We start from the raw sequence: 18,783 nt of genomic DNA, 5'->3' as shown, positions 1-18,783 counted from the left end.
ATTTAATATTATATTTATAATTTACAACTCGATTAAGAAATTGCTTTGACATGAATTTCGAAAAGTCGATAATTAAACGATTGAATTAAAATGAAAAATGATTTAAAACTTTTTTCCTAATTCTATAAACAATTTTGTTGCGATATCTTTGTTGAAATCATAATCCCAGGGGTTGCAAACTGAATTCTCAGAAGAATTATGTTAGTATACTACATATAATCATTGCACGCGTATATTCTTGACGTAACAAGTGAATCAGATATATGGAAACAATGCGCTTTTAATGCAATCGTGCGATTAATAATAATAATGTACCTATATACTATGCAATAATAATTTAGTAATAAACGAAATCTAATAGAAAACGTAGATAAATAGTGTGACTGTGTGGCTACGGCAGTAAAGAATATAGCCACCCCCTCTCTTACCGTGGCTGTCGTAAGAGGCAACTAAGGGATAACACAGTTCCGCTACCACCTTGGAACTTAAAAAGCCGACCGATGGCAGGATAACCATCCAACTGCTGGCTTTGAAATACACAGGTCGAAGACGAGCAGCAACGTCTTCGATGTGACAAAGCCTGCCCTGCAGTCACCAACCCGCCTGCCCAGAGTGGTGGATATGGGCAACACACGTGAGTTCACTCCATTTTTGGCACAAACTTGTGGAGGCCATGTCCAGCAGTTGACTGCTACAGGATGAATTAAGTGAAGTGAGTGAGTACTTTCACAAACAAATTAAGAAAAACAAGCAGATATTTAGCGAATATCGGAAGGTATGCCGGATTATTTGTTTGAACTTGATTGTCTTTAAGGAATAAATGCTACGGTCTTTAATAGCAATAATTTAATAGTTTGTAACTTTTCACTAACTCTGAACTTGACTGAACTTGCTTGAACTGACTTTCACTTTTACGCGACTTACCACGATTGTTATTTTAAAACTTCTAACTAATTTAATTAAAATAAAAAATTTAAATTTAACTATTTAGTACGTTAAACAAATTTTTAGTTTTACTGTTTGGTCCATGGGGGACACCATGTATTCGAAATAGAATTGATCCGTTGGTGCCGAGAGGGACACGACATGATCGCGAGCCAGAGTCAACTAAAAAAATATGTCATAGTAAAATATGTCATATAGTGTACGGAAAAATAAGTAAGATCTTTCATAATGGGTATGGTAGTACAATAAAAACTTTAAAAAAAAACTTTTGACACATTCATGGCAACTTATTAAATACAAGGTAATTTACATTGAACTGTTCCGGAAAGATGTAAATAATTAAAGAACTACATAATTACTTCTTTATACTACTTATGGGAAATACATATACCTACATAAAAATTTTAATTATCAACCTGTCTAGTCTACCGACACGTCCTTGGTTCATTTATAAAATAACTACAAAAGCGTATCGGTCATATTTAGGTTAAATTATTCATTAGTGACATAATAAAATGAAAATGTTCAATTTTATAATACGCAATACATTTTGCTGTATTAAAGTCATTTTTTTTCTTTTTAAAAATTGGTCTTACTATTATTAAATAATTTGCTTTAGCCTATATAAAAAGATTATAAATATAAGCGATAAGAACATAGGCATAAGTTATAAACTTGGTTTTATATCGATTCTTAAAAAGCGTAACGTGTTCATATTTCCTTTTTATTACAGCCTTCACGAAGAATAAATAAAGTAGTAAATACACGTAAAATTATGGCATTGTGTGTTATACAAAGATCATATTTTGATTCAACGTCCGTTTCATCAAAAAACATATATCACTACGAAAAAACCGGATAACGCCGATAAAACACTAATTAAATTATAAATTTATTTCCGAAACACCGGTTTTAATAACGTGGAAAAAAACAGACTTAAAATGTGTTTCTTTTTACGCTACGAAACATTACGCACCTTTTATTTTAACAGTTATATTATACATAAATTACAAAATAATCTTATGAAAGGAATGAATATTAGAGAGAGTTAAACTTTAATAAATACATTACATCAACAATTATACAAATAGTGCTGTGTGGCTACGGCACTAAAGAATTTAGCCACCCCCTCTCTTCCCGTGGGTGTCGTAAGAGGCGACTAAGGGATAACAAGGTTCCACAACCACCTTGGAACTTAAGAAGCCGACCGATGGCGGGATAACCATCCAACTGCTGGCTTTGAAATACACAGGCCGAAGACGGGCAGCAGCGTCTTCGGTGCGACAAAGCCAGTACTGCGGTCACCAACCCGCCTGCCCAGCGTGGTGACTATGGGCAAAACACATGAGTTCACGTTATTTGTGGCGTAAACTTGTGGAGGCCTATGTCCAGCAGTACTGTATAGGCTGTAATGATGATGATGATGAACAATTATACAATAATTTTAGAATTCAGATCTCTGAAAGAAACCAAAACCGTTCTTAATGTACCGTTAAAATAAATTAACAAAATAAACAAAAAACTTATTTAACGGTTTATTTTCGCAAGAGATTAACAGCACTTAAAAATAAGCGGAGCGTTGCAACGTTTCATGATAATACGAGTATAATATCTATCACAGAGTAAAATAAAATCTTTAGTCTCCCGACTAGAAAAGAGGTCAGGCTCAAGCAGATCATGTATCTGGACCGGATCAGGATAGAATGAGGCATGCCTGATCCAGCAAGCTCTGCCAGGACCAGGTCTGGTCCAGACAAGGCTAGCCTGATGTAAAATATAATCAAGTATGGTAAGGCTTACTGGATCAGGACCCGGTCCGGTCCAGATCAGGATAGCCTGAAAGAAATTACGCGAACTGAGCCTGAATCGCGCTATTAATGTTTTTAAGCGCACTTAGTATATATACAGTTATCAGGACAGTCTAGCAGGGAGTCCATTTCTACACAGTGGAGCAGTCGTAAGTAATAGGAAATAGTTAATTAGTAGATAATTATTAGAAGTTAATAAATAAAATTTAATTAATAATAATATTAATTAATTAATAACATAAAAATAATTAATATTTAAAGTAAAAACATACATAAATAATAGATTGGAAAAAATAAACGGAAATAAATATCATAATAATTATGTTAAGTAAGATATTTATAATATCAATTCGCTTTTTTTTTTTTTGTTATACAATTTTTTCAAGAATATACATTCGTGTTTTTTAAAAGGACCAGACCGAACCACCTGATCAGAATGAGATGAGATTTCCTGATCTGGACCCGATCAGGAAATCTCATCTCATCCTGATCAGGTCCAGACCAATCATCTGCGTTACATGCCTTATTTAGTCCTGATCAGGCATGCCTGGTCCGGCCGTTCTAAGGAAGATGAAAAAATTTCTACTTGGGCTATTCGCGTTAAGAAAATAGTAACTCATCGCCGTGTCAATTTGCCCAGTTGATGTAAAAGTAAGCCCTTCACACAGGTATACTAATTTTCTAGGATTTAATTGATCAAGAGGTGTGGCTAAACTCACCCTTAAAGGGTAAGATAGCGATAATCGTAATTTTCTTCACGCAAATAAACTATAAGGCGGTTTATTGTGAAAATAGTCAACATAAATTAACGTTGATCGATTAGTCATCGTCGTTGACGTCATACTAAATTTAAGTGTTTGAATTTGAAATTATTATGAATTCTACAATATTCTACACATATCTAGTCCAATATTAGTAGAGTTTGTACTAAAGTGCTTTTGCTTGCTGTAAGGAATAAAAAGGTGACACAGCCTATGTAAACAAACTATGTTAAATGCTAACTACAGCTATACTCCGATACTGAATATTATCGTTTCTTGAGTCGATGACAAGAATAAGCTACCAAAATTTACCTCATCGTTTAAAAATAACGAACGATCGTATATAAATAATTTAAAAAATGATTTTATACTATTTAAAGCAGCGCAGACTTTAAATGTATAATACCATTAAAAACTAGAAAAGGATATATTTCGTTTATTTAAACGTGTTCATCGTCATCGCGTTATCTAATGGTCTATTTTTGTAAATCAATTTAGATTTGAAATTAGAACCTATATGAGAGTCATCTTAGTAAGTTCTGATTATATTTATTCCTTGATTCGGATTAAATCAAACCTGTATTATTATATTATTTAGCTATTTTTAATAAATAAAAAAATAAGAATAAATTGTTTTAAATTAATTAAGTAAACTAGAAATCAGAAGGGACGACCGGACAAGCTAGAATGACACTAAAACGCAATGAAGACTGTCTTAAAGTAAACATAACCTCGAGTGAAACCGCACTGATAGCCTATTTAATAAATGTAAAAAGACGATCAGATCCTGTTCTCACATCAATATCAACAATATCTAGAAAGGCGACAGTAATAGATATCAAAACCAATATAACTGGACTCGTATCGAAAGTATCATAGCGAGGTTTTAATATATTCTATAAATGGTACAATATAAGTATTAACTAGCTGTGACCCTCGGTTTAACCCACGTTAATTTGAAAAAACCTCACAAAATATTACATAGCCTATTTTTTTTTTATACCTCCGACATGGGGGTCGGAGCACGTTTTCTGCTATTACTACATAGCCTATTATAGCCTTCCTCGGTATAGCCTATTATAGCCTTCCTCGGTGAGTGGACTATCCAATACAAAAATATTTTTTCAATTCAATATTTGCATTATAATATTAGTACAGATGTCACATATACTATTTGGTACACCAGCTATTCCTATAGTTATTAACCAAACTTATGAAAGTATAACTTTCTGAACAATAAAAACGAAGTGTTTATTATAAGTTGATGGTTTATATTCAATCATATTTATGGATAAAATAGCTTTCTTATTTTTTTATTTTTTTTATACAATTTCTTTTGAATCAATAGTCAGTCTATGTTGCAGTGTAAATTAATATGCTGCCATAAGTTCATCGCGATTATCAAAAAACTTAACAACAACAATTGTAATTCTTGTATATTTTTAGCAAATGGTGATTTTCTATTACTTCTTTAAAAACCACACTCAGAGCTACAATAAAATTGCGCACAAAACTTCCTTTCAAGACTCTACAATTAGCCTAGTACCTAAAGATGACTCAGTGCTGCACGCACTTGCAAATTAGTCCACGAAGGCATAGATTTAATAACTTTTCGAGACACAACAGCTACTGTTAAAGTACAAACGTAATTTGAATTTCTAATATCTTCATTTAGGATATCGTCGTAAAAAATAATTTTAAAATCCAATAATCCAATTATATTCATAGGTCATACTCGTAATTATTTCAAACTTTACACATGAAATATCGTAAAACTTAAAATTGTAAGCGCACATAATTTATAAAGGGAGACTGAAACAATTTTTTATTAATTTGTTTACTTTAATGTGACTGAGCGAATTCATGAAATTTTATTTATTTTATCTTGAAGAAAATGATTTACGCGGTATAAACGTGAACATACAGAGCAGCTAAGAACATAAGGTATACACTACGCTGGCAATCTTATAAATTCCAAATAAAAATGAAATACAAACACCTAAAACAAAAAAAAAATATGATGGTTGTGCCTAAACTACTGCTTCTATTACACTGATTTCTATGGGAAAAAAAATATTTTTCAAATTTTACAATATTATACACATTTACAATTCATACCATAAGAACTATATATTTACAGATAGTTATGGTATAAATCATGTCCGTGTGTAATGGTGCCAAGAATGCTGGCAGCATTTGTCCGTTGAATCGCTATACCGATTCTCCTGGGAAAAAACTGCTCCAGGCCTCTTGTCACCAGCGGAGGCAATAGGACGTATAATTGTACTGATTGTTTGTATACATCTTGCAAATTGTATGAAGCATTTGTACTTTAACGCTTCTATCCACCTTCACAGGTAAAGGTTCAATTAAGTACATAAAAATGTAATCTATTGAATACATTTCATCATTCTTCGTTTAATCTGATACAATTAAAACAATCTATTGTATCACGTACTTTCTTAAAGTGTAACATTAATTGACCCCTCGTCGTTTCAGCGGGTCTTTAACAGCTGGGTCAGTTTTGAATTGCTGACCACTTCTGACAATATAACAACATGAGTACATCCTTCGCCAATTTAAAGACCGACGCTGGAAATACATTGTTACACCCCGAGCGAATGATATCAGGGAACGCATCTTTTAGTTATGATCAATGCAGTATTTGCATATTCAATAGTCAATCAAAGAAATAACTATCAATTGTTAAAATAAAGCTAACTCATAATAATAATAACAACTAGAAGGAAAAAAAATAAACAAAAGTTTTTAATGGATAATAAAATTAATAATTATTATCTTACGACTACGATATCTATTAAAAACAACAACAATGAGTAACAAAGTAACATACTCAACTGCTTGTAATATAAACTGAGACTGGGCTAAAGTCGCATAAATCAATCGCTGAGTACCAACCTCACTTTAAATATCAAAAGACAATTAATATTATTATTATACACGATTTATTGGACACAAGCAAAAAAAATCAATACAAATTATAAAAACAAGAAGGTGACCTTATCGCATAGAACAATTTCCTCCAGACAACCTTAGAATGAAAACACTGAAGATTACCAAGTTAGTAGTTGTACTGACACAAAATAATGCATACCTACTTTACCTATGTATAAATAAGTATGAAATATCAACAAATTGTGTCTTCACAATAATAAGCTTTGCGCCAATCGGGCGCATTTTATTTTAAAGATTTATTTTAATACTGCGACATTGTTAATTGCTTAATTAATTATTTGGTATATATGATTTATAATCATCGCTTAATTACTGCTTAATCACTCATTCACTCACTTCAGAATATCGCAGTCCACTGCTGGACATAGGCCTCCCCAAGTCGCCCATACATCCCGGTTTTCCGCAGCTTCCATCGGCAATATAACGTAGATTGTCGGTGCAGCGGGCCGGAGGGCATCCCACACCCTGTTTACTGATAACACGCGGTCTCCACTCCAGGTCACAGGCTACAGGCTCCAGCGGCCTTTATTACTGCGACACAGGTGACCAGCCCACTACCACTTCAACTTGCCAAGTCTGTGGTCTATGTTTTCTTTTATTCTAGCGGATAGTATAATTTCTTCTTAAGATATAATATAAAAGGTAGTCCGGTCCTTCTAAGGAAGACGAAAAAATTTCTACTCGGAGATATCCATGTTTATAAAATAAAATTTAGTCTGAATGAATCATCATTGTCGAAACGTGAAATTTGACCAGTCGGAATCTTATCTCATTACATTTTGAAAGTATTATTATTTTGTATAGGTCTTTTAGATAAATGAAAGTTTTTTTTTTTGACATTCCACCTTCGATGTCTAAAATTTTATCACTCATGTGACACAATGAAACAGAATTTCTTCATCTCTACTACATTCTACGTAATCACAATTTTAGCACTATTGGAAACTGTGATTAAAAAAAACTAGAAATAAAGTGACACTTTTAAAATTAGAAATATAATATCTACTTTTCTACTTTTCATTAGAAAAAATTGCGCGCGTTTTAACAATTTTCTTATGTACCGAAAAAGGAAATATATATTTTTATAACAAGATACTTCAAATGTGTATAATTTTCTTTCTTCTGCACCCACAAAATGACGGAGAACACCAAGTTATAAACTAAATACTTAAGTAATAAGCGATTAAGTACACTTATCGCAACGGTAAATATCTAATTCGAAACAAATGAATGACGACAAAGATTGTACTCTTTCTGACTCACGCATATTGAATTCCTTCAAAACAAAATATTTTCATAAATGATAAGGCACGTCATTTAACGATGACATCGCTTCATTCATATTGTTTTTTTTCAAAGGAATAACTTTTATAATTTATCTGTGTATTTATTATTTTTTTAATCTAAATATTCTGCAGAAAACTGGATTGGGTTTTCATAGCTACGAAGACGAAAGAATATCCGCTAGTAAATATTTTGGTTATCAGTATAACATACCAACTACACATCTTAATATAATATATACCTGTGTACTAGACTGGGCCAAAAAAAAAAAAAAACGACTAGGTATATTTCACAGTATCGTTAAGAAAAAAAATTGACGTTTTTTTTGGCCCAGTCTACTATGGTATACCTAAGTTACATGTTATGTCGATAAAATTTACAGCTTCTAAGTCAAATTTATCGAACTCGAAACTTTATATATTTGAGATTTCCTAAAAGCGGTGTAGCAAAATGGAAGTCAATATTTCAAACGTTTTCATATCGAACGCTGCCAAAATTATTACCATCGAACAATGCATATATTTTTTGCATAAAAAAACATTCTATAGAAAAGTCTAAGAATGAATAGGTAACTTCTTTATGAAAGTTACATTTTTTTAAACTTATTTTAAACTTACTTCGATACATCGCAATATGAAAGAAAAAACATCAAACGCAACGACTTAATAGCGAAATATATACTTTATAAGCAATCGTACAGACAGCGAATATCATCTGTGTGGTAGCATTAACGAAACCTTTTAAAATGAAGCCAATCAAATAAACTATCAACATCCACTCGTGCCACTCGTGAGAAGGGCTGATTTATTTGTATCCCTAGACAATCGAAATTGCGATTCAACGGGGAAATACTGCCTGCCTACTCACCAATCGCATTGGAATCCAATTCTTTAAATTAGTATTTTTTCTTCATACCTTTTAGTTTTAAATTTAGTCATTTACGATCACATGTCATATGAAATTGATTTTTTTTTGTTTATATTGAATATGTAAATACGATACGATACTATTCAGTCTGTTATATCCCACTGGTGGGCATAGGCCTCTTTCACCATGTACGAGAAGAATAGAGAGCTTAATTTTGTCGGAGCGTAATGCTTATGTTCCCTACTATGAGTAACGATCGCTATCATGTTTGTATGATAACAACCAGGACCGATAGCTTAACGTACTCTCCGAGGCACGGGGGGTAGACCCACAAGGAAAGATAACAACCAGACCGGAAAGGAATATTTGAACAAATACAAATATCCATCCCGAGCGGCAATCGAACACGCCATCGCCAGTCATCAGGAATCTATACTAATATTATAAAGAGGTAAAGTTTAGAACTTTGTTTATATGTAGGGGATAATCTTCGCAAATACTGATCCGATCATGAAAATTCTTTCACTAACAGAAAGATACACTATTCAGGAGTGACATAGGCTATATTTTAATGTAATTGAACAAAAAATTCAGTAAATAAGAAAAAGATTAAAATATAATATCAAAATGGTAAATAAACTAGCGCCATCTATAGCCACTTAGATAACAATTTATTAGTCTTTCGACGTTATTAATTTAGTCTTATTTTAGTCTATCTACGACGTTTCCTCGATTTTTGATACATGGCGTTGGAGCAACATATTATTTATTTAAGTGCTATAAAATTTGTTCTTTAAAGTATGTTATTTGGTTAATATAATAATAATTAACGCCCAACGAAGTGGGCACGGGTCGGCTAGTCTTCAATAAACCAGAGCGATGCGCGCGATAATATGTACTTTACCTAATTTAGTATTACGGCGGTAACTGTTTACGCTTCGAGAAAATAAGCACAAGGATGACTGTACACTGCTTGATTTCTTGAATATGGATGAATAATGAAAATTTGCAATTTGTACCCGCATATTGTGCAATGAATATAATTGTGCAAGTCGCAACAAATCCACACTATTAATATTTTTGACAGTTAAATATCTCCGGTTGCTGGTGTAGTTTATCTAAGTTACAGATAGACTTTATCAGCAGGACGAAAAAAGGCGATTAGGGTTTGTTTCATTTTAACTTATAAACGACAACTTAAGATAATATCACAAATTGAGTATAATTGTGTTTGCTCGCAAACGAAAAAAAAACCGACTTCAATTACAACGTAGATCGACGAAAAAATAATCAAGTAACTACGCGTTATCAAAGATTACTCAAAAAGTAGTTATCAGATCTCGATAAAATTTATATGTAACCACATGATAAACATTAGCTTTTGATTAAATTACAAATTATTAAAATCGGTACACCCAGTAAAAAGTTATTGCGGATTTTCGACGATTTCTCTGGGATTCCATCATCAGATCCTGGTTTCCTTATCATGGTACGAAACTAGGGATATCCCCTTTCCAACAAAAAAAGAATTATCAAAACCGGTACATCCAGTAAAAAGTTATGCGGTATAATAAAACGTAGGTCGACGAAAAAAGCGTCAAGTAAAAACGCATTATTAGATATAACTCGAAAAGTAGTTGTTAGATCTCAAATAAATTTAAATGGGACCAATTGGCACACACCACCTTTCGATTAAAACAAAATTTGTCGAAATCGGTCTACCCGGACAAAAGTTCTGATGTAACATACATAAAAAAAAATAAAAAAAATACAGTCGAATTGAGAACCTCCTCCTTTTTTGGAAGTCGGTTAACAAAATATGTAACAGATAAAGTGGAGTTTGATGATAAAAATTAAAAATATAAAAAAAACCCTTTATCTGTTGGATACGTAACTAGCTTTACCAGCAACCTTTAAAAATCACTGAATATATTTAAATGCAAAATATAAGTAAATCACTACATAGTATAATACAAAGTCGCTTCCCGCTCTCTGTATGCTTATATCTTTAAAACTACGCAACCGATTTTGTTCCGGTTTTCTTTAGTAAATAGAATGATTCAAGAGGAAGCTTGTGTGTATATTAGTGTGTAGGTGTATAATAAGTACATGCATAATATAGTGGAGGAACAGTGATAATTTTTGCACCCGTGCGAAGCCAAGGCGAGTCGCTAGTATAACAATATATAAAGATTGACATTCTTGTAAAAATGTACCTAGTAAATGTCATATACTGCAATCCATCTTAGTAATATTTTTCTACGCTAATCTGATATGACCACACTCGTAAACGGTGTTAACTAAAACAGTAGATATACAACTACACATACAAGATTTATCATAAACAGAAATTGTACGTCCATGGGACGCACAGCGCAGTACATTGAGCAATGTTATTGTAACACATTTTTTGATAACGGGCTCACAATCTAGAACGTATGCCACCTTATTCTCATTCTTTATGAAACTTAACTTACAAGAAGAACTTTATTCATCGTGAACACAATGACCAATTCAGTTAACGTGAGAATATTAATCTGTTCAAACATCAAAATTCATTGAATTTTAAAGGAGACGCAAAAGATATATTAATAATTTGTATTGATATGGGTCAAAGTTTTGCCTTGACCGATATTTGCTATTTTGTGAAAATTGTCGCTTCATCATTATCGCATTGTCTTGGCAATGAGTTGAAGATTTTGAGATATGTAGTAGGCAGGATTTCGTCGTCACAGACCGTATATTATCACTGCTTTTACTTTTTTTAACAGACATATTCCACAATGGCAGCAAATAAGCGTTCAGTCCGCCTGATGGGAAGTGTTACGGCAGCTAATGGGGCGCCTTGCCATCCTTAAAAGATGGTTTTCTTAAATCTAAATGCCTTTTTTATTCAATAAACAATTTTTTTAAATATAATGTTTAATAACTTTAAATTTTATACTATATAATTTAATCACTTTACATATCACGTACAACATTGGTAAATTCTTTATTTATATTAGAGTATTAACAACATGCTTCAGTAATTCTTAGCACCTATTATGTGTCTTTATGAAGTGATTTTTACAGAACTGTACTCGATTCAAATAAAGATATTTTGTAACTTAAAATAATTTAAAACAAGACAAACCCGTATCAACCGCATGTTTATATATAGATAAATATCTCTGTGGCTATATAGATACATATATATATCGTATCTATTTTTTGTTACGCACTCGCATAATTACTCATTCAGTTATCTCAACTAACCTGTGCGTGCCTTAGCTGGTTAACGAGGGTGGAACACCTTTCGGGGTCTTTTCGACCATCGAAGGAGTCCAACTCCGCTGCTATCATATTAAGCGCATCATCGGCAAAGAAAAACTGCGCCAGAAGTGAACGGTCGTCCCTCTGAAACAAAACAAGAGCAATTATTTTTATTTTAAACAATAAAACAACCTACTAATCTATTAATAATCATTAATAGTGCACACACCTGTAAAAATCATTATTAGTAACAATTATAAAGTTGAATTTTATTAATAATCTGGTGAAATACAGTACATGTTAGAAGACTATATATGAATACGTGAAGTATTTACCATCTATTTGACACACACGCATCCTTTTGTTTATTATAACAGACGCAGTCTTTGACAACAGAACCTTATTAATGTTCAATCTCATAATTTAAATTGATTATTATGGTCGAATTTCAACCAATGGGCGACCACTAGTCAGAATAAATGTACTAACAAAAGGAAATAACGCAATAGGAAATAACTACTTCGCATATTTAACTTTATATGACGAAAGCGAAGAAAATTGACATTACTTTAGAAGGACATAACAATAAACACAAAGCAGTATAAATTCTGGACAAATACAGTAAAAGTAAGAGGCACAAAATGAAATACGTACTAAAGAAAAACAGGTTTGTAACTTACATTGGAACGTGGAGTAATATGAAAGTATTTTATACTATACAGTTACTGTAAACGGCTTTAGTATTGTTAAATGTAAGCAGCCTTGTGTCGGACAAATAGACCGAAGTGCCGCCGACGTCCTGAGTTCACGGTCTTTGGAACCATGAAAAACGTACTTAATCAACGAAACCGTCAGAAAAAATTTTAATGTCCCTTTTACCAGAATAAAAACGATTAGATTTGGTCGAAATACAATTGAATAAAAACAACTATAGGAATGTAATTCGCGTAGTTAAAATCTTTTCAACGTATTATCTCTTCTATGTTATCATTGACATTGTACTTAATATACCTATTTACTTTTTTAAATGGCTGCATATTATAAAATTGATAATCCTACCTCGTGAAGATAATATTCGCAGTGATTACATTGCAAGCAATTATTACAAAACACACAAATATATCATTAATAAATGACACTAATGCGATATAAAAAGGAGAATTTCGATTTCGTAACTAACTACTTTAGTTTATACAAGCTTTTATAATAATTATACCAAGTCGCTAAAGTTATACATTTCGCACTTCCATTAAACAAAACTACAGTTTCGAGCAAATATTACATGCATTAAGAAAAGAAAACTTCTATTGCACTACTGTTGTGATTTCAATGTCAAGGCTGTGTTTATTATCTTTAAGAAAATAGTGAGCCATCGCTGTTCCCTTAGCTTAGCCACGTCCCTGACCAATTAAATATATAAAACGTATTAAATTATTTATTAGTAGAACGCCGTCCTTAAGTTGATTTGAAGTAAGCCATTCAGGCTATAGGTACAATTATTTTTTTATATTTTTAGAAAGGCACATTTCTCATACCCTTTGTCACTTCACTCGGCCAAAGTCAGGGCCATTAGTTGGAATTTAATACCTACGTTCTAACAAGAAAATACTCGACGACCTCTACATTGGCGTCGTGCCAACTCATCTCAAAGCCTGAATCGTATCGGAAAATGTATATAAGCCTGGAAATACTTTCTATATGAATTTTCGATACATATTTATAAGTTATATTTGAAAATTGAAAAAATTTGAAAATACAATATGTCAAAAGCCCTAACAGCGTTCTGTATGTTTATTTGAAACTAGCTTTCTTTACGCGGTTTTGCATGCGCCGATTACCCGATTCCCTTTTTCTCCTGGTACAGTATAGCCCATGTAAGTCAGCTATAACGTAGATCCTAACATTTTCCACTGCATTGAGTTTTTACAAAACATAAAACAGGTAGGTAACTCGTGCGATGAGGATACCGTCGAAAAATATCTTAAGTATTTTTTATGACCCGAATACTAAGCAAATCCCACGTACCATCTGGATCTTCTGGAGCGGGATTCGTGAAAGCATTTCATAAAAAGTTGCACAAGAACGCCTTTACTTATGGTTTTTATATCCACCGCGTTCAAATTTTTAGAATAACATACCGTGTCGCTCACTATTCTCTTTTGTTGTAATGTGTGTGTTATTGATGAAATAAACATTTTATTTGTTTATTATTTTGCAAATTATTTTGACATATTTTCTAATATTGTTTCTAAATTACGTCGATCGATGGGACATATCACACGCGTATACACATTACACATACCTACACAATCCCTACTAATATTATAAATGTGAATGTATTTTTGTTACGCTTTCACGCGAAAAGTACTTAACCGATCATCATGAAACTCTGTACACATATTTTTGGAGGTATTAGAGGTAACATAGGACACTTTTTATAAAAAAAATTCTATACAAGCGAAGCCGCGAGTAAAAGCTAGTAATCTATAATATAAAAATGAGTCGCTGAATGTGTTGCTAAGCGCAAAACTCGAGAACGGTTGGACCGATTTCGCTAATTCTTTTTTTAAAATATTCTTTGAAGTACGAGGATGGTTCCTACGGAGAGAAAATTTCTAAAAAAAAAAATTTTAATTTTCTGAAAAAGTCTAAAAACAACACTTTTCTATACTCCCATACAAAAGATTTGTGATAATACTTAAAAGTCACTGTTAGGCGATATGAAGTTCGCCGGGTCAGCTAGTACTTAAATAATATTAAAAAATATTAAAAGCAATAATATAACAATTCAATTGCGATAGCAAAACAGTTTAATTCCGATAATAGCATCCTTTAGTTATTACTTAAAGAAATCGCAACAAGAAAACAAAAACGAAATTGAAAGGTCTTTTTACTGTCACCGATAACGTGACTTACAAATAACTGGAGAAAGTTGAATGTTATATGTATGTACGAGTTGCGATTTTTAAACATATTGGTTTGCCGCTCCTTTTTTATCGTTTTTCTTTTTCTTTTTTTTTTCTTTTGAAAAGTCTCGTGATCTATGTGTTTAAAGATTAAAGAGGATATACTGAAATTTTACATTATTAACACATTTAAAAAAGAATAGACTTGAGACTGGCTAGCTTTTCCCTAAAGATGTCTATTTGTTTGTTTTTTTTTCTTTTACGATTTTTGGTTTAACTTTACGATAGTGTTGTACTTTGTTTTATTCATTTAACAAAAACTAAAAAGACAAAAATATAATAAGCTATATTCATTTTTAATTTCATTTTTAATATAATTATATTCGTAACATTCTTAGAACCAAACAACCTTAGATAAGAAGCATATTACAGGGAAAACGAACGGGGATTTCCTCAGAACAACATACCAAATATATATGGTAAGCGTCGACAACCTACAACTAATTAAATATTACTTGATTAAACGCATCTCTTTCAATTACAAATTGATAAGGGTGTTGTACAAATAAACAGGTTTTTTTTTTAAGTAAAACTTCTATACGTACGCTTGACTTGGGGAGAAAGCTTTTTTTTTTGATATCGCAGGGTAACCCTTTTACGGGTGATATCCAGGATGCCCGGGTAGGCATTCCTAGACCGTATGTCGGCTTCAGCACTTGGGGATGCACTACCGACCAAAACCCCTGCAAGAGCCTTCAGCCGCTTTAATTGGAGGGTCTCGGATCTGCTGGCCTCGGCGAAAAGACCAGACTTTTCTTCCATGGGGACTGTCCGGCTCACCTCTGAACAATCCCGACGACGCCATGTCTAGCAGGACCGGGTTCCCATCCCGGCCCGACATGGGCACAGGGGCGTTACTGGAAACGCAATAAGTAGCCTAAAGCTTGTAAATGTGTGACGAGAGCGATACGGAAAGTGTGATCGGGCAAGGCGAACGAAAATTGAGAGAGAGATATAAGTTAGTAAAGACAGAAAAAGAGAAGGTTACGTTAGAGTTAGTACGAAGTTTTACTTCAGTCGTGTGGTCTAAAACACACTTTTTTTTACAGTACCGTCATTATTTATTTATTACTTTATCAGTAGAAAAAATAAAGTTTCATGTTTTTAACGTTTAAAATGACGGACTTCAGTCAAACTTTTAATTCCTATTTTACCGACAAATTACAGTCATCCATTTTAAAATAATAATTAATAATTATACACGTACACTTAACATACATTTACAACTAATTTATTAGTTAAAATTTCAAAAGGTTATTAAATTTAATTAAATTCACAAAGACACGCTAAAAACATAATGCCGAAACAATAACAAACGTTAGCCTTTGTTAAAGGTCATAACATTCTATAAAAAATTACAAAACTAAGAGGAGGATAACAGTATCGTAAAAGTTTGCGAATTTTAAAAGTAACGAAACATACCGTATCCTATCTTGCAAGCTGTCAATTGTTTGAAAGTAATTGTTACGTCTTCTGATTAAATTTTCTATTTTTTTTTTTCATTACATAAGAAGCTTCTACATAGTATTAAAGAATCTAAAACAAACAATTAGAGTAACTAATCCATCCATACACCCATTCTCAAGTTTTCCAATTAGTGATACATTTAGTGGTTTATTTTTATTTACTATAAGATAGATTATTCATCAAAAACCGTAAGTATTGTCAAGTAATAAGAAATAAATAATATTATTCATCAAATTTACATTAAAACAGACAAAACTAGTGAATGCATCTCATCATTACATATTTACAATGGTCCCTGACACGATTAGTCGCAATTTGAAGTTAATGTTATTGTTACAAGGTCGGCGGTTACTGCGTCAGCTTAAAAGCTTTATTACGTCAAAACATACTTTATTTATTAATACTTAATACAATTAAGTCCTGATTTGATTTCCAATCGAATTATCGGTTCATTTAAACAATTGCTAACCGACTTCAAAAAAGAAGTTCTCAATACGACTGCATTTTTGTTCGTTACTCTAACTTTTTATTGGGCTTGTGCTTGTCATATAATCCCATTTAAATTTTATCCAGATCTGACGAGTATACATTTTGACCGTCCGTAATAATGTATTGTACTTGTCGATATTATTATAATTTAAGTCGGTTGTTTTCTTTTTTTGGGAACAAAAACAATTATCATCAGCAAGGTGTCGGTACCCGTCTCCTCAACGCTGACGCTGAAAAGGCAACTAAGGTCAACTATAGTCACTTCGAAAATAAAAAGGTTGGACATAACTTTTTTTAAAAAATGAATAATCATTTATTTAAAACACCCTCCTTACAAAATCATAAACTAGAAAATATAACAACGAAAAATAAATACAACACTCCTAACAAAAACAGATTAGCTACATTAACATCAACCATCATTAGTCATCGAACAATAAGTTGATGATAAACCTAATTCAACTCGTATTTCTTTCATCATAGAGGCTATATTAATTTAAAGCGTTGTAAATCACGTCCCAAATTGACCTCGACATTGCGACTCAGATACAAAAACCAACGAGTTCGAATCAGATATCGTCGTGAATCATTCGATTGACTGAAAGCGTTTTGGTTTGGCTAGAGTCTACGCAATGTGTGTAGGTACAATTCGTAAAGCTGTGATTAAATGTTTATCTACCCTACTTTTAATTTGAATAACTGTAAAATTAGTCGTGGATTATTTTAGTGTTTTTATACTTTTCGAATATATCTATAGGGCTGTAAACTTTGTTTATTTAATTGCGGTAATCTCTGTAAGACTGACTAACTTGAAAAAAGTTATTTGTTTTAAGTATCCGTAAATACTAGGACGTTAGGACCATCATCTGACACAATTCCTGTGAAGTTTATATTTCTAGAAAACCAATTTAGAGATGTTTAAGAAGAAGATGAAGAAGAAATTTATAGAACCATTTCCAAATTGTACGTACGACTGTTTTTATTTCAAGAACATCTAAAGACTTTTCCAGGTAAATTTAAAATAGATCAATAGATGCAGCCCCGACCAAATAAAAACTTAGAAACCAAATTGCAGCGCATAATTAGATGGTCTTATTATGAATTATGATACTTTATAATCCCGACATTTTGGCTTTCCACCACATATACACGTACAATTACATATATTTTTCTGTACCTATATATAAGACACGATTCTAAGACGCCCTGTTAAATTCCACTTAAATTTAAAATTATATAAATATTTCTTTTAGCCACTTTTTATTTCAATGTACGTCTATATATAATCATGTGACCGTCCCATAGCCGTATAAAATTTCACGAACTTTCGAGAAAACAGTCCACGCTACGGCTTCAGCGTGCAACGACCCCTTAATTAAGGACTCCACCGCGGTTCAAGGTGCTCGAGGCACGAACTTAATGATGTAAATAAGGTGAAAACCATCATATTTTATTGTTACAAAAAAAGAAAAGCTTCACCATGTTTTATAACCCTATAAAATATAAACATAAAGTAGTAATTAAGACTTCACTTTAGCTATTCCACTACTGTTAGGGCTAATTCGTAGAAATAGAAATATTGAAAAAAATTATTACAGTTCACACGAGTTTAAAACCATTTAATAATATCAAATAAATAGTATTATTAAAATAGTAATCTGATTTTTCAGGTTCAGGTTGCCGTGACTAAAGTTCACACGACACGTTTCACCCCAGTCTGCTCTGGGTAAGTGACCTTATTGGTCACCTCATCACGCCTTTTATAATGTTAATAAATAGTGGCGATTTTCAATATTAAAAAAGAACATTACTCAAAGTAATGATATTTATATATATATTATAAAGAGGAAGCTGTCAAACTGCAGTTACTCTCCGTAGCTGCTTAGAGTAAAATTTCTACCTTTTCGTCCTGATACTCGTATATTAGGTGAAGAACCATTTGTCTATCTCCATAATGTTTTGGAATAT

The 18,783-nt window shown here is 32.4% G+C and overlaps 1 protein-coding gene across 1 annotated transcript in view; it reads right to left on the bottom strand.

Moving 5' to 3' along the window:
• LOC123665309 (lateral signaling target protein 2 homolog) overlaps positions 1–18,783 on the bottom strand; it is a 55,316-nt gene that overhangs the window by 16,816 nt on the left and 19,717 nt on the right. The window contains exon 2 of the mRNA XM_045599634.1: positions 11,897–12,037. Coding sequence (XP_045455590.1) covers positions 11,897–12,037 — 141 coding nt within the window. The remainder of the gene's footprint in view (positions 1–11,896; positions 12,038–18,783) is intronic.

The sequence above is a fragment of the Melitaea cinxia genome, chromosome 23 (assembly GCF_905220565.1).
Source record: "Melitaea cinxia chromosome 23, ilMelCinx1.1, whole genome shotgun sequence".
NCBI lineage: Eukaryota > Metazoa > Arthropoda > Insecta > Lepidoptera > Nymphalidae > Melitaea > Melitaea cinxia.
Note: the sequence above shows the minus strand (reverse complement) of the source record. Positions and strands in the feature narration are given on the sequence as shown.